This window comes from Pongo pygmaeus, chromosome 2, assembly GCF_028885625.2.
Source record: "Pongo pygmaeus isolate AG05252 chromosome 2, NHGRI_mPonPyg2-v2.0_pri, whole genome shotgun sequence".
Lineage (NCBI taxonomy): Eukaryota > Metazoa > Chordata > Mammalia > Primates > Hominidae > Pongo > Pongo pygmaeus.
Window position 1 is genome coordinate 57,986,214 of NC_085930.1, and position 22,743 is coordinate 58,008,956.

At 43.5% G+C, this 22,743-nt stretch overlaps 1 protein-coding gene across 3 annotated transcripts in view; it reads right to left on the bottom strand.

Annotated features, from left to right (window-relative positions):
- The window catches only part of SLC12A8 (solute carrier family 12 member 8), a 134,489-nt gene that overhangs the window by 88,490 nt on the left and 23,256 nt on the right, over positions 1-22,743 (bottom strand). For all 3 annotated transcript variants that reach the window (XM_063661690.1, XM_063661689.1, XM_063661691.1), the window contains exons 4-5: positions 20,002-20,193; positions 10,523-10,754 (exon numbers count right to left, since the gene is read on the bottom strand). In XM_063661690.1, the coding sequence (XP_063517760.1) occupies positions 10,523-10,754; positions 20,002-20,193 (424 nt within the window). The remainder of the gene's footprint in view (positions 1-10,522; positions 10,755-20,001; positions 20,194-22,743) is intronic.

Consider the following 22,743-nt stretch of genomic DNA (forward strand, 5'->3'; position numbering starts at 1 on the left):
CCAGACAATCTCCTCTAAAAAGTCTTTCCTGCCTCTCCGACTTCATGGGGAGCGCCAGGAGCCCCGGGTGCCCTGTGCAAACCCCTTTCACAGCACTTTCACCACTCAGTAACTTTTCTGTGTCTCCCTTACACAAAGAACAGTTAAAATGAATGAAATGCCATGACATGCATTAACATGGATAAATTGCAAAAATATGTTGGCTGAAAGAAAGCAAATTGCAAAATCATTCATTCACCATTCAAATTATTTATCAAGTGAAAGGATCCATGTGGTATGATACAATGTATATAAAATTTTCAAACACTAAACAATAGCAGACATCACTTAGGGCCAGCTACATATGGTAGAAAAATAAAAACACATGGGGAGGATGAGCCTCCGGACAGTGGTCCCCTGGGGAACAGGAGGGGGTCGGTGAAGGTACAGCTTAAACTGCATCTGTAATGCTTTATTTATTTTTATGTTAAATAGTGCTCTGAAGCAAAACTGGCAAAATAATATACATTAAATTCGGGTGGTGGATAAATGAATATCTGTTATACTCTTTCCTGTATACTTGAAAGCATTCATCAGTACATTTTTAAAACTTTTTTTTTTTTTTGGAGACAGAGTCTCCCTCTGTCACCCAGGCTGGAGTGCAATGGCACAATCTTGGCTCACTGCAACCTCTGCCTCCCGGGTTCAAGAGATTCTCCTGCCTCAGCCTCCCAAGTAGCTGGGACTACAAGCATGAACCACACCTGGCTAATTTTTGTATTTTTCGTAGAGATGGGGTTTCACCATGTTGGCCAGGCTGGTCTCAAACTCCTGACCTCAGGTCATCCACCCACCTCAGCCTCCCAAAGTGCTGGGATTATAGATGTTAGACATAGCACCCAGCCTTGAAAATTTTAACAAGGAACCAGAGTCCCAAATGCTCTCATTAAAGTCCCTGGGGTCCCAAGCAGACTGTTAACAGCCCCTCACCCAAAGGATTTCCACGGGCCTTGGGCCTGGCAGCCACACTGAGACAGACAGGAAGGCAGCCTGGAGATGTAAATATGATTTTCATCCTTGTTTTTAACCAGTGAGAAAACCAAGGCTGAGAACATCTAACATGGCTCAAGACCACACAGGGGATCCTGGATTTCAGACCATGCCTTCTTCATGTACAATTTCCCGAACTACTTCATCCAAGAGCAAGAACTTAGGTCCAACTAAGCATGGTGAAGAGAATTCCAGAATTAGAAGCAGAGCTGTATTCATATGCTTCATAAATCGGTGAATAAACACGTTTTGCAGGGAATTGTTCAGAAAGGGGCAGAATTGGAGATACAACCAAATGGGTAATTTAGGGATAGCCCATGTGTCTCTTTGAATGCAAACAGAATGGGTTTGGGTTTTGTCCTATGGCAATAGAAAGCAACTGATGCTGTTTAAGCTGGAGAGTGACCGAGACAAAGCACTGTTTTATGAAAAGTGATCTGGCTTCAGTGCACAGGAGGTGTCAGTCGCCCTTAGGAAATGGCTGGGGACAACCAAAGGGAAGATCCTCAAGGGATAAATTCGGATTTGTACATTATCTAAATGGCCCACAGAGGAAATGACATGTGCTAATCTAAGGTGAGAACTGTGGGGTTGTAAAGGATAAAAGAGCTTAAGCTAGACAGAGAAATATAAGTTCTTTTCCAAGTTTTCCAGGCTTGAGGAAATGGTGATAGGCATTCAGATGATAAGCTGATTATTGGCTTATTGATTAATTGGTGGAAAGGGCAGTGGGGGAAGAAGAGGCTAACTAAAGGGAGGAGTGAGAAATTGAGGGCTTTCACTTTGTCTGCCTTTAATTCAAGATGGTGCCCAGATAGCCAGGTAGAGATCCGACGGGAGCTGGCGATATGAGAGCTATATTGAAGAAAGCTGGAGAAGCAGGGGAGAGCCACTGGTGCAGCGATGGTGTAAGTTTATTTCTGAGGAAAAAGGCACAAAAACAGTGACGTGATAGCAGAGGACTGAGCCCCGTGGCCTCCCTGCCCACATCAGGGAACAGGAAAACCAAGAAGAGAGCTAAGCCAGTGTTGCATTGTGGAAGAAGTAGGAAGAGACCATTTCAAATTAGCATAGGTGGTCAACAGTGCAAAAAGTTTCAAGAATAAGAAATGAGTCAAGGTCCTGGGGTTGAAGATCAGGAGATTATGGGAGCCTGAGATAAAGGAATCTCAGCAGACAGCAGAGGCAGGCATGCTTGCCCCATCCCTTTTACAGCTCCAAAGCAGTGACCTTGTCCTCACAGCCAAGCACAAGCCCCCTCCCTCACCCAGCAGAAGCAGCTCCCGTCTGCTACATTCAGCGTGAGATGGACCTGTGCCTGGCCTGGCCCAACTGACCCACCTCCCACAGATGGCAGAGTGCCATGGCAGGACAGAGAGTGTGCAGTGCAGGCTCTGGAGTGGAACCCTGTAAAGACCAGGCTACCGTCTTCCTAGATAACCAAAAACTTAAGCTTGGAGAGGCATGATTTCATTTTTAAATGCAGAACATAGAATTCAAATGTGCCACATGTCACTTTATTTTCTAAAATGTATTTTCTCTATATTTGCCTGACTTCTATGGCAATAAAATCATTTTGGCATGACACTCATCTTACATAAATGAAAATATGAGCCAACAGAATGGCATTTTAGTAGCTTTAAGCCAAACAAATTCTTGAAAGGGTCTTGTTTAAATTAAGTTTTCGTGCTATTTAGCTTTTTACAGTGAAGAAGCTCTGTGTCTTCAGAGAGCCTTGTGCAATGATGCTTGTTTTTGGAAGGACGGGACAGGAGGTGAAGAAAGGAAGAGGGGCCCAGGCTGCCAGGCTGCAGATCAAGAAGTCAGGAGGTGAGGAAATGAGGGCGATGAGGAGGACCCACTGTTATGGGAAGTTTGGAGATGAAATGAGAGACAAGACATAGAGTGAGGGTGACAGGGGAAGACAACTTGAGATGGAAGGACACAGTGGAGGGAAGGGTGTGCCAGGGGAAAGTATCTGACGAATGACAGTCTGCACCTGACTATGAGGCTGCCAGGCCCTTCGCCCACCTCCACTCTGCTTCCCGAACTGAGGCAGCCAGGCATGTCTCTGGCAAGAGATGAGAGAATTCTTCTCTGGAGAATACGAACTATACCAGAGAAAGACCTGCAGAAACGAACATTTGGGAGACTTCCAATGAAACAATGCAGTTTGCCATCGATCACCCTACCGTGATGCCCACATGTCACAACTTCCACCCACTTGGGTTGCGGATGGAACTCCCGATCAGCTCTGTGGTGCCTCATTACCATCAATGGATGGACAGCCAAAGACTACCAGACATTTGGAGAAAGCTGGCAGCACCTGACAGGGAGAGCAGAACAAGATTGTAGAAAAAGAAATCTGGAAAAGAAAATATGGAAAATAGAAAGCAAAAACAGGGAAAGATTATAGACGATTCAAAGAAAAAAAATACAAGTGGAAATAAAATACATAAAAAAATCCTCATTAATGATTCAAGAAAGTCAAATTAAAAGAAAAAGATTACATTTTTTTTGCACATCACATGACAGAAATTTGAAAAATTGAGCCTCTTCAATATTTTCCAAGGTATGGGGAACCAGTAACTCTTAGCTACTGTTAGTGGTCGTTCAGAATGCAACAACTTTATTGGAAGGCAATCTGGTAGAACCTAACAAAATTTTAAAACTGTTTGACCTTTGTCCTGTGAATTCTATTTATAAGCAATGATCCTGCAGAAATTAGCTCAAACTTTTGTACAGGATGTACACATGAGCAATATTTGTGATAGCAACAAACTGGAAAAACCTAAATACTCATCAGTAAGTTAATCTTTAAAGTATTTTAAATCTCTAATATGGAATGCTATGTGAGTGTTTTAAAAGAATGAGGAAATCCTAAATGTACTGATATTGAAGGATATCCATGATATGTTAAAGAGTGGGAAGTAGCAAAACAATGTGGAATTTAATTATACTTTTACAAAGAGCTGTGCTGTGTGCGTTTATGTACGTGCACGTGTGCATGTGAGCTTGTGCATGTATAGAAAATAGACTGGGGGCCGGGCGCGGTGGCTCACGCCTGTAACCCCAGCACTTTGGGAGGCCGAGGCGGGCAGATCACGAGGTCAGGAGATCGAGACCATCCTGGCTAACACGATGAAACCCCGTCTCTACTAAAAATACAAAAAAATTAGCCAGGCATGGTGGGGGGCGCCTGTAGTCCCAGCTACTCAGGAGGCTGAGGCAGGAGAATCGCTTGAACCCGGGAGTCAGAGATGGCATTGAACCAAGATCGTGCCACTGCACTCCAGCCTGGGTGACAGAGCGAGACTCCGTCTCAAAAAAAAAAAAAAAAAAAAAGAAAGAAAGAAAATAGACTGAGAAGCTATGTGCCGATCTCCCTCTGGGGAGTAGGAGTGGGAACACGGAATGAAGGGAAGAAACTTTCACTTTTCACTTGATAAATTTCAGAATATTTTATATTTTTATGAAACAAAGACATTGATTTTGTCTTTAAAATAAAAATAAAGAGAAAAATATAGTTTGACTTAAGTGTATTTATAACTTTTTTCTGATTTTAAAATTAACTATTGTGGTTTTTAAATGTGCCTTCAAATTCTTTGACACTTCTCCATTGAAAAGGTGAAAATTAGGCTGGGCATGGTGGCTCAAGCCTGTAATCCCAGCACTTTGGGAGACAGAGGCAGGCAGATCACCTAGTTCAGGAGTTCAAGTCCAGCCTTGGCAACATGCTGATATCCTGTCTCTACTAAAAATATAAAAATAAGCCAGGCATGATGGCAAGTGCCTGTAATCCCAGCTACTCAGGAGGCTGAGGCAGGAGAATCACTTGAACCCAGGAGGTGGCAGTTGCAGTGAGCTGAGATCCCACCACTGCACTCCAGCCTGGGCGACAAGCACAAAACTCCTTCTAAAAAAAAAAAAAAAAAAAAAAATTCATCTTCTCTGTTCTCTCTCTCTCTCTCTCCCTCTTTCTCTCTCTCTCCCTGTCTCTCTCTCTCTGATTGTTTGATCTGGGAGAAGTCAGTTACCCCTTGTCTTAAGGATACTAAAACAGCTCTCAGGAAAGGACCACATGGACCACTGAGGCCTCCTAACAAGAAGAAACGCCAACTTGCCAGTGAGATCCTCCAGCCGCAATTAAGCCTTCAGATGACCACAGACCCTGAAGACATCTGACTGAACCTCACCAGAGACTCTGATCCAGGGCCGCCAGCCAAGTCACACCCAAATTACTGGCTCACAGAAAAGGCCAGAGATAACAAATGTTTATTGTTATCTTATGCCACTAAATGTTGGGGTAATTTGTTTGACAATAATAGATAACTAATACATGGACCAATCTCCCTCTGGAAAGAAGTGGAGAAACTGAGTGAAGGAGGAGACTTTCATTCTTTATTTTTACATTTTTACATTATACATTTCAGGATTGTTTGGAATTGTTTCGTTTTTTATATTTAAAGAAATGGGAAGAAATAAAGTTAGGCTTAAGTGTACTTTAAAAAAACTTTTTTTCTGATTTTAAAAGTAACACTGGTCGGGTGCGGTGGCTCACACCTGTAATCCCAGCACTTTGGGAGGTGGAGGTGGATGGATCACCTGAAGTCAGGAGTTCGAGCCCAGCCTTGCCAACATGGTGAAACACTGTCTACCAAAAATACAAAAATTAGCCAGGTGTGGTGGTGCATGCCTGTAATCCCAGCTACTTGGGAGGCTGAGGCAGGAGAATTGCTTCAACCCAGGAGACGAAGGTTGTAGTGAGCCAAAATTGCACCACTGTACTCTAGCCTGGGCAATATTTTTTGAGATGGGTGAAACTCAATATTTTTTGAGATGGGTGTACTCTAGCGTGGGCATCTAATTTTGAGATGGGTGAAACTCCATCTCAAAAAAACAAACAAACAAACAAAAAAACCACTGGTGAAAAGGGATAAAGTTGGAGGATAGATGCTAACCAACTTTAAGACTTACTATAAAGCTGTAGTAATCAAGACAGTATGCTATTGGAGACAGAATAGACAAAACGGAGCAATGGAACAGAAAAGAGAACCCAGAAACACACAAATACAGTCAACTGATATTTGACAAAGGCACAAAAGCAACTCAATGGAGACAGGAGAGTCTTTTCAACAACTGGTGCTGGAACAACTGGATATTCACATGCCAAAAAAAAAATAATAATAATAATCTGGACACTCATCTTACACCCTTCACAAAATATTAACTCAATCTGGATCACAGACCTAAATGTCAAACAAAACTTCTAGAATGAGAAAATCTAGGAGTTTGGCAAAGAGATTTTAGGTACAGCACCCAAGGACCCAAGGCATGATCCACAGAAAAACATTGATAACATAGACTCCATTATGGCTTAAAACTTCTGCTCTGCAAAAGACACTGTTAAGAGAATGAAAGAACCAACCACAGACTGGGGAGAAAAAATTTGCAAAACATGCATCTGATAAAGGGTTTGAATCCAAAATATACAAAGCACTCTTAAAACTCTGGTGGCCGGGTGCAGTGGCTCACGCCTATAATCCCAGCAATTTGGGAGGCTGAGGCGGGTGGATCTCTTGAGGCCAGGAGTTCAAGACCAGCCTGGCCAACATGGCGAAACCCCATCTCTGACAAAAATACAAAAAATTAGTCAGGCGTGGTGGTGCATGCCTGTAATCCCAGCAACTTGGGAGGCTGAGGCACAAGAATTGCTTAAACCCGGGAGGCAGAGGTTGCAGTGAGCCAAGATCATGCCACTGTACTCCAGCCTGGGTGACAGAGAAAGACCCTGTCTCAAAACAAAACAAAACAACTCAATGATAGGAAAACAAACAAACAAACAAACAAAAAAACCCGCAAGTTTTTTAAAAGGGCAAAAGATCTTGACAAACACTTCACCAAAGGTGATATACAGATGGCAAATAAGCATACAAAAACACGTCCAATATCATATGTCATTAGAGAATCACAAATTAAAACAATGATGAGATATTACTGTGCATCTACTAGAATTACTAAAAAACAAAAACAAAAAAACTGACAATACCAAATGCTGATGAGGATGTGGAGCAACAGGAACTCTCATTCATTGTTGGTGGGAATGCAAAATGGTACAGTCACTTTAGAAGACAGTTTGGCAGTTTCTTACAAACATAGTCTTACCATATGCTCCAACAATGATGCATCTAGGTATTTATCCAAATGAATGAAAAATGTATACTCACAAAAATCTGAACATGGATGTTTATATCAGTTTTATTCATAATTGCCAAAAACTGGAGGCAGCCAAGATGTCCTTCAGTAGGTGAATGGACAAACAGTGCTACATTCAGTTTCTTTTTATTCAGTGATAAAAAGAAATGAGTTATCAAGCCAGAAAAAGACATGGAGGAATCTTAAGTGCATATTACTAGTGAAAGAAGCCAAGCTGAAAATGCTAAATACTGTATGGTTCCAACTATACAACATTCCGGAAAAGGCAAAACTATGGAAACAGTAAAAAGATCAGTGGTTGCCAGGAGTTGGGGAGCATTAAAAGGCAAAGCACAGGGAATTTTTAGGGCAGTGAAACTCATCTGTATGATGCTGTAATGCTGCATACATAACATTGTACATTGTCAAAATCCATAGAATGTATAACACTGAGTGAACCCTAAACTATTAGCCATAGCCTATCAATATTGGTTCATCACTTCCAGTAAATGTACCATATTAATACAAGATATTAATAATAGTGGAAACTGTGGTGGGGGAGAGAGAAAAGGGGTATGTGGGAACTTTTGTACTATTTGCTTAATTTTCTGTAAACCTAAAACTGCTCTAAAAGTGAATTAATTTTTTTTTTAAAAAGTAACACTGGTCAATTGAAGGAAAAGTAAAAATAAGATAATCTAGCCACATATAATCCCAACAGAAAGATAGTCACTATTAGGCATAGTTCCTTCCAGTCTTTTTTTCAAATGTCTATGTATATCCTCATTTTTTAAGAGTTGAAATCACTCTGTTAAATTCATTCTGAAGGTTTATAGTTTGGTTTCAGTTTGGATTTTTAACCACAAAGAAAATATCCCATATGAAACATCAGTGATACCAAAAACAGATTCTTGAGGGGCCAGTTGCTATGGGAATGATTGAAAATAAATTTCATCTCACACTACATTCTACTAATGTATTGACCAGAAGGAAGAAAAAATATTTGGAGTAACTTAGAAGAGCAGCCAAGAAAACTTCTAATCAAGAAGAAGGAAAATACATCAGGCTAGTGTGAGGTTTCAAAGAAGCCGGTAGCATGGCCTTACAATTTCACTAATTAAGCTCTTCCGGCAACCATGTCATTGGAGGGGGAAGTACCAGGAATCAGGGACCTGAGTGGACTCTGTCTTTCCTTCACTGACAGTTTGATGGGCCAAAGGCCAGCCAGTCTCCCTCCATATGCCACCCATCTCTGCAGGGTGGTACATGGCCAGGAAAAAAAAAAATCACTGTTTCCTTCCTGGAGATGCATCAAATATTTAGCAAGCTGCAAAGCCTGGGCTCCAGGTGATCAGTATGGACATCACATTGGCCCTGGGCATTAGAGTGGGCCCTGGAGTTAACCCTTTAGGTGCCGGATTGTTGGGGCATCTGAAGGTTCCTGGGGAGGGACTAGGATGCCAGAGGGCAGGGGATACTCAGGGAGTTCAGGGGAGTGACAATTTTCCAACAGAAGATTTTAACATGCTCAGAAGTAATAAGGCCAGATCAGTGGATGCCAACCGAATGCTGACCTTCCCACAACCAGCATTTTTGTAAAAGGCAGGACTGTGTAGGTGCACATCAGGGCTGGCCTCCAAGGCAAAAAGCAGAGTTGCTGTCACAAAAAGACAGCATATCATCGTGCAAAAACAGGCCCCACTTCTCACCTCAGGGAACAGCTTTAACATCAAACAGATCTCGCTAAATAATTTTTTTTGTATTTAGTAGAGACAGGGTTTCACCCTGTTGGTCAGGCTGGTCTCAAACTCCTGACTTCAGGTGATCCACCTGTCTCGGCCTCCCAAATGCTGGGAATACATGCATGAGCCACCGTGCCTGGCCTGGTTTTTTTAATAGCAAGAAAATAAAAGGACACATAGGCATGGGCAAGGACTTCATGTCTAAAACACCAAAAGCAATGGCAACAAAAGCCAAAATTGACAAATGGGATCTAATTAAACTAAAGAGCTTCTGCACAGCAAAAGAAACCACCACCAGAGTGAACACGCAACCTACAAAATGGGAGAAAATTTTTGCAACCTACTCATCTGACAAAGGGCTAATATCCAGAATCTACAACGAACTCAAACAAATTTACAAGAAAAAAACAAACAACCCCATCAAAAAGTGGGCGAAGGATATGAACAGACACTTCTCAAAAGAAGACATTTATGCAGCCAAAAAACACATGAAAAAATGCTCATCATCACTGGCCATCAGAGAAATGCAAATCGAAACCACAATGAGATACCATCTCACACCAGTTAGAATGGTGATCATTAAAAAGTCAGGAAACAACAGGTGCTAGAGAGGATGTGGAGAAACAGGAACACTTTTACACTGTTGGTGGGACTGTAAACTAGTTCAACCATTGTGGAAGTTGGTGTGGCGATTCCTCAGGGATCTAGAACTAGAAATACCATTTGACCCAGCCATCCCACTACTGAGTATATACCCAAAGGATTATAAATCATACTGCTATAAAGACACATGCACATGTATGTTTATTGTGGCACTATTCACAATAGCAAAGACTTGGAACAAACCCAAATGTCCAACAATGATAGACTGGATTAAGAAAATGTGGCACATATACACCATGGAATACTATGCAGCCATAAAAAATGATGAGTTCATGTAGTTTGTAGGGACATGGATGAAGCTGGAAACCATCATTCTCAGCAAACTATCACAAGGACAAAAAACCAAACACCGCATGTTCTCACTCATAGGTGGGAATTGAACAATGAGAACACATGGACACAGGAAGGGGAACATCACACACTGGGGACTGTTGTGGGGTGGGGGGAGGGGGGAGGGATAGCATTAGGAGAATACCTAATGCTAAATGACGAGTTAATGGGTGCAGCACACCAACATGGCACATGTATACATATGTAACAAACCTGCATGTTGTGCACATGTTATCCTAAAACTTAAAGTATAATAATAATAATAAATAAATAAATAAATAAATAAATAAATAAATATACATTAAAAAAAAAAAAGAAAAGAAAAGGACACATAGAAAATGTGCTAGGCGATATCCGTGTGAAGAGGAGCTTCCAGCCTCATGAAGCTGCTCCAAGACACACCTGCTCACCTGATCCAGAAACAGCTCACACCAATTGTAGGTAAAGCCTATGGTAAAGCCTGTGGGGGTTAGCGGGAGATGGGGTTGGCAAACTCACATCTACAAACATCTCCAAAGCAGTGAAGATCCATAAGGCCACATACTGGACTCCGAAAGGCTTACCTGGGTCCAGGTGGGTGAAAGAACCCACCACAAAGTCCAGTGTGGACACGGCCAGCAGGAACAGCAACAGCAGCTGGAGGCGGATTATCCATTTGACACCTGCGAGGTTAATGCCCAGCAAGGCCAGAAGCACCGCAACTGAAATTCCTCGCACAGCCCAGATATTCCCGAGGCCCAGCAAATCTGAGATGGATTCAGCAAAGCCGGTGATGTACATGGCACCTGCAACACACTGACATGCGATTCCAGGTAGAAGAGTCAGCAGGACAGAAAGGAATGGGCCCACAGGCAGAACCGCACGGCGCTGAGAACCCTGCACCCCCATCGGACACACTCACTGGCACTGAGGCTCAGCACCTGGGACCAGTGCAGGGTTAAACCAGCCCTTCCCACCCGTGAACCTGCCTCAGGCCCCATTTCTACTTGTCTACATCTCAACTAAAGAATGAAGGAGGAACCCAAGCTGAGAGCTGGCTGTCAGTGATAACAAAGATGAAAAGACTATGGGAGGAAGAAGATGGGACACTGGGCTAAAGAGGCCTCCGGATTTCTCAGTCCGAGTTATTCAAGAACTAAATATAGAACAAGAACACACAGGGGGTCCCATCTACAGAGCCTTAAAAGGACACTGCAGTAAACCAGATTTTTCTTCATTTCTCTGTAGGTCAGTATTATTTTTAAAATTATCTAAAACTTAGCAATAGAAAAAAAAAGTGAGTGGCACATCTTTTTCAACATCATATGTGGCAAAGGCTACCCAAGGACTATCTAGGTGAATGTACTTCATTTTACTCACTATTTGCTGTTGATTAAATGCATTATATGCCCCAGATTTAATAAAGCTACATGTTACCTTATGGATTTTTTTCCAGTACAGATGCAAATAACTTCTGTCCAGTGGAACATATAACCCAAAAGATTAGGATTTGTTGTCCTGTAAGACATTAACTGATTTTCTATCTAACCAAGCAATCTTATCCTAACATTTATTTATTCAACTGCCTAGCTATGAATTTACAAATTTGACCTCTATCCACCCAGCATCCTTTGCAGATGCTCTTTAACATCTTACTGGCTCCTCCATTAATTCATAAATTAAATAAAATCCCTGGTCCAGGTGAGGCTTCCTATGAGTATTTGTTATATAATCTTTTTTTTTAAAAAAATGAAATGAAATCCTTGGCACATGTTTTTCTTATATTTGCCTGAGTATCATGATTTTATCATTTGGGAAATATTTGAAAGATCATTTCAAATTAAATTGCTGAAAATAACATCAGTCTCACTTTTCGTAATTCCTCAGCCTCAGCCTTCTTCTCTCCTCAGGTTTGTCCTTCACTGCTCCCAGGGCCAGCTGGTCACTCTAATCACTGTAGCCCTGCCCTTGCCATTCTCTGGGAACAAATTCTATTAGGGCCTCATTCGTTCAAGTCCCTCCTTTTCCATGAAGCCTTTCCTCAACCTCTTTTTCTGAATAAATAGTAAGCTAACTGCTAAGGCCATATAATTAATTACCTGGTTCCATATTCTATTATCATGTCATGAACGTAAGTTTGTCTCCCCACCCCACCATCAAGAACGCAAATATCTTAAAAAATTGTTTATGCTGATTGTACCTCTTCAAATACTTGCATTTGCTAAGTACGTTGCAAGCATTCAATAAATACTTTGTGATATGCTGATCATATAAAAGGTGCTCTGGGAAGCAGGCTCCATGAGTTCCAGCCCTTTCGTGTAAAGGCAAAAGGGTAATTCAACTTCTGGATTTGAAAGCAGCTTGTGAACAAGGCCCCTCTCTTCAATGAGATCAGCTCACTTTGCAACTAGGCACATATCATGTTCGTCAGCATCCCCCAAATTTACACTCAGCTTAACAGTTATTCCAGCATCCCATAATGGTAAATATTTCTGTCCATATTAGGGTGAGGTGGAAAGCCCAATAAATGTGAGAGAAATACAATCATTTCTGAGAGAGAGAGAGAGAGAGACTAATGTTTTCCTGCATTCATCTCAGAATTCAAACTTCCTCTTTACTAAACACCAAGAGTGTGATGTGTGACAGTGACGTTATTTCATCACTATTTGGCCAGGTCAACAGGACTCTTCATGGTCAAAATTATCTGAGCAAAATAAAAGAAAAGAAAATAAATGACAAAAATGTAGCAATGGATACCATTTATATGGGCACCACTTTCCCAGGTATCTGATGTCTCTGACATGCAGAGGATGATGCCATGGGACCATTTGCATCTGAAGCTTCCAAACTGATTTTTTTTTTTCTAGCAGTAGAACAATTCGCTCACGCAAAGTGAGCCAAGCTGTAAATAAATGCTGCCTTTTGTTCCCAGTAACTCCAGTGGATCTCATCCTTCTGGTTTGTACCTAAAATTGCTTTTTAGCCCAAAGATGCCAGCAACAGGGGATGGGGCAGGATACGGGGCAGGGGAAGCTCCTCAGGAGGCTTGTAAGGGCATGGTGGTTAGGAGCATGAACTGCGAAGCCAAAATATCTAAGGCCAAATCCTGGCTGCCTTGGGAAAGTGTTTTAACCTCTCCGTGAAATACAGATAATGATAGTAACCTTCAAAAGGTTACTGTGAGAACTAAATGAGATGATTTATGTAAAGTCCTAGAACAATATCTGGCTCACAGAGTTGTAGAAACAATAGCTACCACCTGTAATCCCAGCACCTGGGGAGGCCAAGGCGAACAGATCACCTAAAGCCAGAAGTTTGAGACCAGCCCGGGCAACATGGTGAAACTCCATCTCTACTAAAAATAAAAATAAGCCGGGCATGGTGGTGCGCACCTGTAGTCTCAGCAACTTGGGAGGCTGAGGCAGGAAAATCACTTGAACCCGGGAGACAGAGGTTGCAGTGAGCTGAGATCACGCCACTGCACTCCAGCCTGGGCAGAAAATAATAATAATAATAATAATAGCTACCCTCATTATTATGACTTTGTTATTATTCGATGCTGAAGAAGAGGAAACAGTAGCTAGCTATGAATATCATAAGATCCTTTGTTGATGCTAAATAGATGATGGTACCAACACTGGAAATTTGCAGTATAAGTTGTAAATAAGGATGCTTGAGACCAAAGACACTTACTTTAAGGAAAGCAATAACAATCCAAAATTAAACCGTCTTCTCACAATGAGTCTGGGGGTAGAAGTGGGGGTGTTTACAGAGAGTAGGAAAGTAAATGTATCATAGAAGTTTAATATTTGGGCTGGGTGAGGTGGCTCAAGCCTGTAATCCCAGCACTTTGGGAGGCCAAGGCGGGCGGATCACGAGGTCAGGAGCTCAAGACCATCCTGGCTAACATGGTGAAACCCCGTCTCTACTAAAAAAATACAAAAAATTAGCTGGGCATGGTGGTGGGCGCCTGTAGTCCCAGCTACTCGGGAGGCTGAGGCAGGAGAATGGCGTGAACCCAGTAGGTGGAGCTTGCAGTGAGCAAGATTGCGCCACTGCACTCCAGCCTCGGCAACGGAGTGAGACTCTGTCTCAAAAAAAAAAAAAAAAAAAAAGAAGTTTAATATTTGGTTGGTAGGGGAGCTAGTAAATAATGTATCTTGGTTGAGAAATGTAGAAAATTATGATAGAAAAGGATAAGTTTAATTATGACTTCTGAGGGTAGACTGTCACTACTAGAAGAACTAAAAGCATAGTAGAACTTCCAAATCAACCAAAATGCAATAGAAGAATAACTGACACATGTTGGCAAAGTCAAGAGAAATGAAAAATAAAATTTTATATTTTTTACAAAGTAATGAAAAAGAGAATGTTTTATTCAAAAACTCAAGAGGCATAACTAAACTTGTGTTCAGAAGAATAAAATGTATAGTCTTAAATGATTTTATTAGTTAAAAAGAAAAATGAAGTATTGAGTCACAAAAAGATCAACATAAATAAAGAGATAATAGAGAGAAGTATTTTATATAATGAAATATGAAATTATTGAAATAGAAGAAAAAATAACAAAAGAAAAATACAAGAAAAAAAAGCTGATCTTTTTTTAAAAAAAAAAAAACAATTAAGTAGATAAGCCTCTGGTAGCCTGATTACAAAGAATAGAGAAAATGCAAAAATATAGACTATTAGGAAAAAAACTACTTATACAGAGAAGAGTAAAGAATGAAGAGAGGGCCAGGCCCAGAGGCTCATGCCTGTAATCTGAGCACTTCGGGAGACCAAGGTGAGAGGATCACTTGAGTCCAGGAATTCAAAACCAGCCTGCGCAACATGGCAAAACCTCATCTCTACAAAAAATACAAGGCTGGGTGCCGGGTACAGTGGTTTATGCCTATAATCCCAGCACTTTGGGATGCCAAAGTGGGAGGATTGCTTAAGCCCAGAAGTTCAAGACCAGCCTGGGTAACATGTCAAAACGTTGTCTCTAAAAAATAATTTAAAAATTAGCCCAGCAGGGTGGTGCACGCCTGTAGTCTCAGCTACTTGGGAGGCTGAGGTGGGAGGATCACTTGAGCCCAGGAGTGCCAGGCTACAGTGAGCTGTGATGGCGTCACTGCACTCCACCCTAGGTAACAGATTGAAACCCTGTCTCAAAAAAAAAAAAAAAAAAGAATGAATGGAGAATAGAAATGAGCCATAAATTATGGTATATTTATATAATACGATATTAAGTAACCATTTAAAAAGCATTGGCTTAAAACATTGACCAAGAGATATATCTATTACTTAAAGTGAGAACTACAAGCTATGGAATAATGTATGAAATTTGTCCCCATTTTTTTTTTTTTTTTTTGAGACAGAGTCTTGCTCTGTCTCCTAGGCTATAGTGCAGCAGCGTGATCTGGGTTCACTGCAACCTCTGCCTCCCGGGTTCAAGTGATTCTCCTGCCTCAGACTCCTGAGTAGCCAGGACTACCAGTGTGCACCACCACGCCTGGCCAATTTTTGTATTTTTAGTAGGGACGGGGTTTCACCATATTGGTCAGGCTGGTCTCAAACTCCTGACCTCGTGATCCACCCGCCTTGGCCTCCCAAAGTTCTGGGATTACAGGCATGAGCCACCGTGCCTGGCCTTGGCCTTGTCCCCATTTTTGTAAAAACAAGCAAGCACTTCAAAAATCCATAAATACATGTGTATAAGCCGAGACAAATGTTCCAAAAGAGAACACTGGGATCACCTCAAGGGTGTGGGGGAAAACTCTTTCTTTTCATTGTCCCCAATGTGTTAACTGACTACAATGAGTATCATTATGTAACTGTCGAAGAATTTTATTAAAAAATACAAGCAAACATATTAAAAGTACCCTTATGATTATGCAAAAACTAAATCAGGGTATATCATCGCCCTGTCTGCCCAGGTTTAGGGAAGCAGCCCAGGACTCAAGGCCTTCGTCCACACACTCAGCAACTGCCCGGCCTTCCCTAGAGCAATCCAGCCACCCCAGAGGCGGTACGGTACCCCTCCCAACCTGAATGCTGCTCTTCCTTGGAAAACATTCCTGGTGGTTTGTTTAATGTGTAAATGTCTTAAGGGTTTATTATACGTTAAACGTATTCTATTTCCTCCTAAATCTTAGACCAGGCATTCCTTTTCTTTTTCATTCTCCGCAGAGAAAAGTCTAATTCCTTCTCACAAGACACAGTGGGTGTTGCTCACCATTTTAAAGAGAGAAAGTGGTCTATTTTCAGGATGTAATGCTTCCATTCCAAGGTAATTCTTTTAGCAAAATTGCACCTTGACAATCACAGGCATTTTCCTTCCACCTTACCTGGAGGACCAGCGCTGCCCCTCAACACCCCTCCCCTTCTGACACAAACTCCCAGGTTTAAGGTTAAAGAGTTGGTGGATTAACACATATGTCCTGAATATGCGTTAACACCCATAACAAAAACTCCAGGCCTATATCAGGTCCATAAAAACTTCCCAGTCATTCATTGTTTTTATACAGAGTCCAGCACAAAGCATGTGAGCCACTAATGAATGTTCTTCGACGTGTCAGCACAGGCTGAAGCTAGACATTTTAGTGTTCAGGGTAAACAGTCCCCAAGAACCCTCAGGCCCACACAGGTAAGTGGAGCAGGGAGTGAGAGGAGTCTCTAGTCCGTCGTCTCCTCCCCTGACAAAGAGTTTGGTCCCACAGAGCAGGCTCTGCCACCAAGGCCTGAGCGGGATGAAGGGGGAAGGGTTTTGTAGGATGCAGGGCAATGACGAGCCTTTGCAAGCTTTTATTTTATTTTATATTATTATTATTATTATTATTATTTGAAATGGAGTATCGCTCTGTCACCCACGCCGGAGTGCAGTGGCGCATTCTTGGCTCACTGCAACGTCTGCCTCCCGGGTTCAAGCAATTCTCCTGCCTCAGCCTCCCAAGCAGCTGAGATTACAGGCATGCACCACCACGCCTGGCTAATGTTTGTATTTAGTAGAGACAGGGTTTCACTATGTTGGTCAGGCTGGTCTCGAACTCCTGACCTCAGGTGATCCACCTGCCTCAACCTCCTAAAGTGCTGGGATTACAGGCGTGAGCAACCACGCCCGACCTGCAAGCTTTTAAAATCGTTACTTTAAGTGTTAATATCTCCTCAATTTTGATGCTCTAGGGAAGGGATTGACAAACTTTGGCTCACTGGCCAAATCCTTCTTGCTGATTATTTTGGTAGATAAAGTTTTACTGGGACACAACTATACCCATTTTTTGTATGCCATTTATCTATGGCTGCATTCACGCTACAGGGGCAGTGTTGAGTAGTTGTGACAGAGCCATGTGACCCTCAAAACCCAAAATATTTATGATCTGGCCCTTTATAGAAGTTTGCTGACCGCTGCTTGGGGGTAAAATCAGGGAATCTGTTTTGACAATCATTAGAAATAAATGAATGCACACATGCCCTGGGATGAGGGATGAGGGAGTTAATAAGAACCAGGAATAGGGAGCCTCAAAACCCCAACCGCACCCTAGAGGAAGGAAGAGCTCAAATCAATAACCCAACCTGTCACCTTAAGAAACTAGGGAAAGATGAGCAAAGTGAACCCAAGCAAGCAGAAGAAGGAATCAATAAAGGTCAGAGCAGAAATGAATGAGGGACCAGAAAAACAATAGAGAAAATCACCAAAACCAATAATTAGTTCTTTGTAAACACACCTTTATCTAGACTGATCAAGAAAAAAGAAAGAGAAGACATTATTTAAATTAGGAATGAAAGGGGAGACATTACCACCAAGCTTACACAAATAAAAAGGATTATAAAAAAATCTATAGACAATTAATATGCCGATGCATTAGATAACCTACATGAAGTGGACAAATTCATGGCCAGGCACAGTGGCTTACGCCTGTAATCTCAGCACTTTGGGAGGCCGAGGCGGGCGGATCACTTCATGTCGGGAGTTCAAGACTAGCCTGACCAACATGGAGAAACCCCGTCTGTACTAAAAATACAAAGTTAGCCGGGTGTGGTGGCACATGCCTGTAACCCCAGCTACTCGGGAGGTTGAGGCAGGAGAATAGCTTGAACCCAGGAGATGGAGATTGTGGTGAGCCGAGATCACGCCTTTGCACTCCAGCCTGGGAAACAAGAGCAAAACTCCATCTCAAAAACAAAAAACAAAAAACAAAATAAAATTCCCAGATTAAAAAAAAAAAAAGAAATGGGCAAATTCCTAGGAAGATATAAACTATCAAAACTGAATCAAGAAGTAGAAAATCAGAATATGCCTATATAAGTAAAGAGATTCCATTAGTAACCAAAAAACTTTCTATCAAAAAAAACCCAGGACCAGATGGCTTCATGGCAAAATTCTACCATATGTTTAAAGAATTAACACCAACCCTTCACAAACTCCTCCAAAAAATAGAGAAGGAGGGAACACCTTCCAACTCACTCTATGAGGCCAGAATTAGCCTGACACCAAAACCAGACAAAGAATCACAAGGAAACTACAGACCAATATCCCTCATGAATATATACACAAAAATCCTCCACAAAATGTTAACAAACCAAATTCAGCAATTTATAAAAAGGATTACACACTAACCACACCCTGATCAGGGACTCACAGCCTGCGCCAGCTACAAACAAAGCACAGGCACTCCAGAGACAGTGACCAGGGGGACTCTAATAGTTTGGGACCAAGGCCCAAGTGGAAAGGCGGCAAAATAGCTGGGATGCTGGTGCAATGGCATCTCAGGCTGTGGCTGCCAGTGCTTAGAAAACATCTTATTTGTGAACATCTTTTTTCCAAATCAGCCCATGTAAGTGGGACTCTCAGCAGCCCAGCTCCCTCTCTTTGTCCAGGGGTGTTCACACCAGTGCCTATCCATGGCATCTGCTTCAAGAGGCTCACCTGGTGTCTGCACCGAGAGGGGGAAAGCAGGATTTTGCCTACCTTGCAGCCTGGTTGGCTATAAAATAGCAGAGAAGTTAAAAAAAAAAAAAAAAAATTTATATACCAAGTCCCCAGGGTAATAAAGTAAACTGACCATTTATTACTCCCCTCTCCAACTACTATACTTAAAGAACTTTCTGCAGTCAAGGCAAGTGCTTTTTAAGAGTGCAGAGGCCATCCATTTGCCTTCCCTGCACTGTCCTAGACACACACAGGCACCCCCACCGCCCACACATGCACACACGCAGCTCTGTGCTGTTCGAGAATCAGGTGTATTTATGCTGAAACACCCTGCTCCTGCCGCCTAAAAATAAAAGAAACAAAACCGATGCTTTCTCTGGGGAGATTCTTGCACACTCTTACTTAGACAAATTCTTCTCTTTAAACTGTTTTTTCAACCACCCACCACCATTTGCACTCTCATAAAAGCCTTTTTCAATCCAAGAAATGCTGACAAAGAACTGCTTCTTAATGTCTGTACTTTGTTCCCTCAGCATTAAGTCACCATGCCTGTGTTTTAGCTAAAAAAGCTTTAGGATTTCCCCCTACTCACTCCTTTTCGGAGTGCCTCCGTCCATTCTGATGAAGCACACTCCTCATTAACATTCCCCCTCTCAGACAGGGTGTCCACACAAGGGGCTGTTGGCCTCCCTGTGAAGGCCACCCAAGCTATCAAATGCTCCCGGGAGCTCCAGCTCATTTGAGAAGTGCCTGCTTCTAGGAAAGCCCTTTGGCACAGGCAAAATACCCATCTTCAGTAAAAAAGCGCCCCAAGGCCCAGGCCACCTGGCTGCCACCTGGGCTTCAGCCACTGTCATGCAATCTGGTCCCCAGATTGAACAGCAAGAATGTGCTGGCCAGGCCCTGCCTTGCTGGTCACATCAGGCATCCAGGAGGCGGGAGTGGCAGAGGGAAAGGAGTGCTGGACTAAGGCATCAGGCCCTGGATAGTGACTTGGCTGTCTGTTGAGTGCCCTTCAGAGCCCCAGCCTGCTCGCCTGTCACATGGGGCAATCGTCCCCACCCTCGCCTCTCACCAGGGCAAGTGAGGAAATGGACAAGAAGAAAGTGGCAGAGGGCCAGGCAGGGGAAGCGTCCCGGGCGCAGGCCTCACCTGTCCAAACACATAGAGCAGCCCGATGGTGCCTCCCGTCTGCCCACCCAGGACCGAGGAGATCATGGAGTAGACGCCACCGCTGCCGATGCTGCTGCGCTCCCCGACGCCGATGCCAGACAGCACCGTGATGAGGGCCACCAGGACGACGAAGGACACCAGAAACATGCCCAGGAGCACTCCCGTGTTTCCCTGCAGCAGAATAGCAAGGAGCGAGGCTGGGTTAGGTGAGGAGGCCCCACCAGCTCCCTGCTGGGGGCACTGACCACCTCCCCTCCTCCCACAGCATTGGAATGGGGGCCGGGGATGGGGGCGCAGAGTCAGGACAACTAAAAAGGACAAAGCAAGCACAAGAGCCAAGGCCAGGAAGAAGTTCTAAGTGAAGGGAAGCGTCCTGGCTGCAAATTCTTCACTGACTCTCGCACCTATAGGGTACAGTCAGAGCTGCTGATGCCCTCACGAGGTGCCTCTTAATCTCACTTTGTGCCTAACATGCAGGGACAAGTTCTCTCCCCACCCCCACCCTTCCCCATGCTGATTCCCCTGCCTGGAAGGCCTCTCCTGCTCATTCTGTATCTTTGCCAGGTTAACTCCAGCATATCTTTAGGCCTCAGTGTTTAGGATTTTTCACCAGGAAGCTGACCCTAATGCTTTCTCTGGGCTCCTCCAGTGCCGGGGCTTAGTACTTTTCATAAGACTTGTCATATTGAGTCTGTTTCCAAGCCAGTTTTGACCTCTAGGCTGTGAGCTCCAGGCGAGGATGATATGGTTTAGATGTTTGGATTTGGATCCCCTCCGAATCTCATGTCGAAACGTGATCCCCAATGTTGGAGGTGGGGCCTGGTGGGAGGTGTTTGGGTCATGGGGGTGGACCCCTCGTGAATGGCTGGGTGTCCTCCCACAGTAACGGGTGAGTTCTCACTCTGTTCGTTCACAGGAGAGCTGGTTGTTTAAAAGAGCCTGGCATCCCTCTTGCCCTCTCTCCGGCTATGCGGCACACCTGCCCCCTCTTCACCTTCCCCCATGAGTGAATCCGGCTATGCGGCACACCTGCTCCCTCTTCACCTTCCCCCATGAGTGAATCCGGCTATGCGGCACACCTGCTCCCTCTTCACCTTCCCCCATTAGTGAATCCGGCTATGCGGCGCACCTGCTCCCTCTTCACCTTCCCCCATGAGTGAATCCGGCTATGCGGCGCACCTGCCCCCTCTTCACCTTCCCCCATGAGTGAATCCGGCTATGCGGCACACCTGCTCCCTCTTCACCTTCCCCCATGAGTGAAAGCTTTCTGAGGCCTCACCAGATGCAGATGCTGGTGCCATGCTTCTTGTACAGCCTGCAGAACTGTGAGCTAAGTAAGCCTCTTTTCTTTATAAATTAGCCTCAGGTATTCCTTTATAGCAATGCAACATGGACTAATACAGAGCAGGATCATGTTTTCTTCCCCTTCATATTCTCAGTGCTTAGCATAACCTCCACAAAATAGGTGTTTGTTAAATGCTTGTTGAGCGAATAAACAAACATGTGCATGCCTGGAGATGAACACATGTAGACAGACACATTTCAGTGTGAAAAGCAGGAGTTGCAGAGAGGCAGTGGACACAGCACTTCTAAGAAGGAGATGTAATGTCACATGTTTTGCAATAGAAAGCAAGGAAGACTCCTGATAGTCAAGACTCCATGTGCTGTGAGTGCTGGAGAGAGTCCTAGGAGTGGGCAGAGCCAGTTCAAGAGCTGGGTGGCCTAACATGAGCTGGAAAATTGTGCTGGAAGTCAGTTGTACTCTGTTCCAGTGTTCATAATATAATGCTCAGGGGCTCCACTGCTGGTCTGAGACCCACCCTGGCTGTGGCTAAGGCTGACACCTGAGCTGAGGATCTGAGTGTGGCATAGAATGAGAACTCAGGAAGGTCTGGCCTTGCCCAGACTTCTTATGGGGGCTAAGAATCCTGTACATCCCACTATAAAGGGACTTAAATCTCCCAAAATTTGCCCATGTAATGGTTAATTTTATATGTCAACTTGGCTAGACTATGGCAACTAATTGTTTAGTCAAACACTAGTCTAAATGTTGCTGTAAAGGTGATTTTCAGATGTGATTAATATTTACTATCAGTTGACCTTAAGTAAAGGAGATTACCATCCATAGTATGGGTGGGCCTCATCTAATCAGTTGAAGGCCTTACAAGCAAAGTCTGGTTTCCTAAAGAAGAAGGAATTCTGCCTCCAGGCTGCAACACAGAAATTCTTCCTGCATTTCCAGCCCTCAGACTGAAGACTGCAGCATCAATCCTTACCTGCTAATATATACCTGACATGCTTACATCTCCTGTTATTGGCCTGTTTCTCTGGAGAATCCTGACTAGTAGATTCTATACCTTGAATGGACTCCTCTCTTTCACCCATCTAGTCCAGCTCACCCTTCAAAGGCTGGCTCAACCGCATCTCCTCCAGGAAGCCTTCCTGGACACCTCAGTGACTGCAGCACTCACAGCCTGTTCCACCCCAAGGGACTTAATGCTGTTTTGAGAACTCTCCTAATGCGATATCTACCCACCACAGCTGTTAGCTCATGGGGCAGGGTGGGGAGGAGAGAAGGGGATGAGGGCCCAGGCCACGTCTTGTCTTTTGTAATCCCATTGGCACTAAGCAGTGCTTGGCCCACAGCAGGTGCTCCTCCATGTTTACATGGTGACTGGCTTGCCTTTTGTTCTGCGCACCTGTGTGGTCTACTGAAGTCTC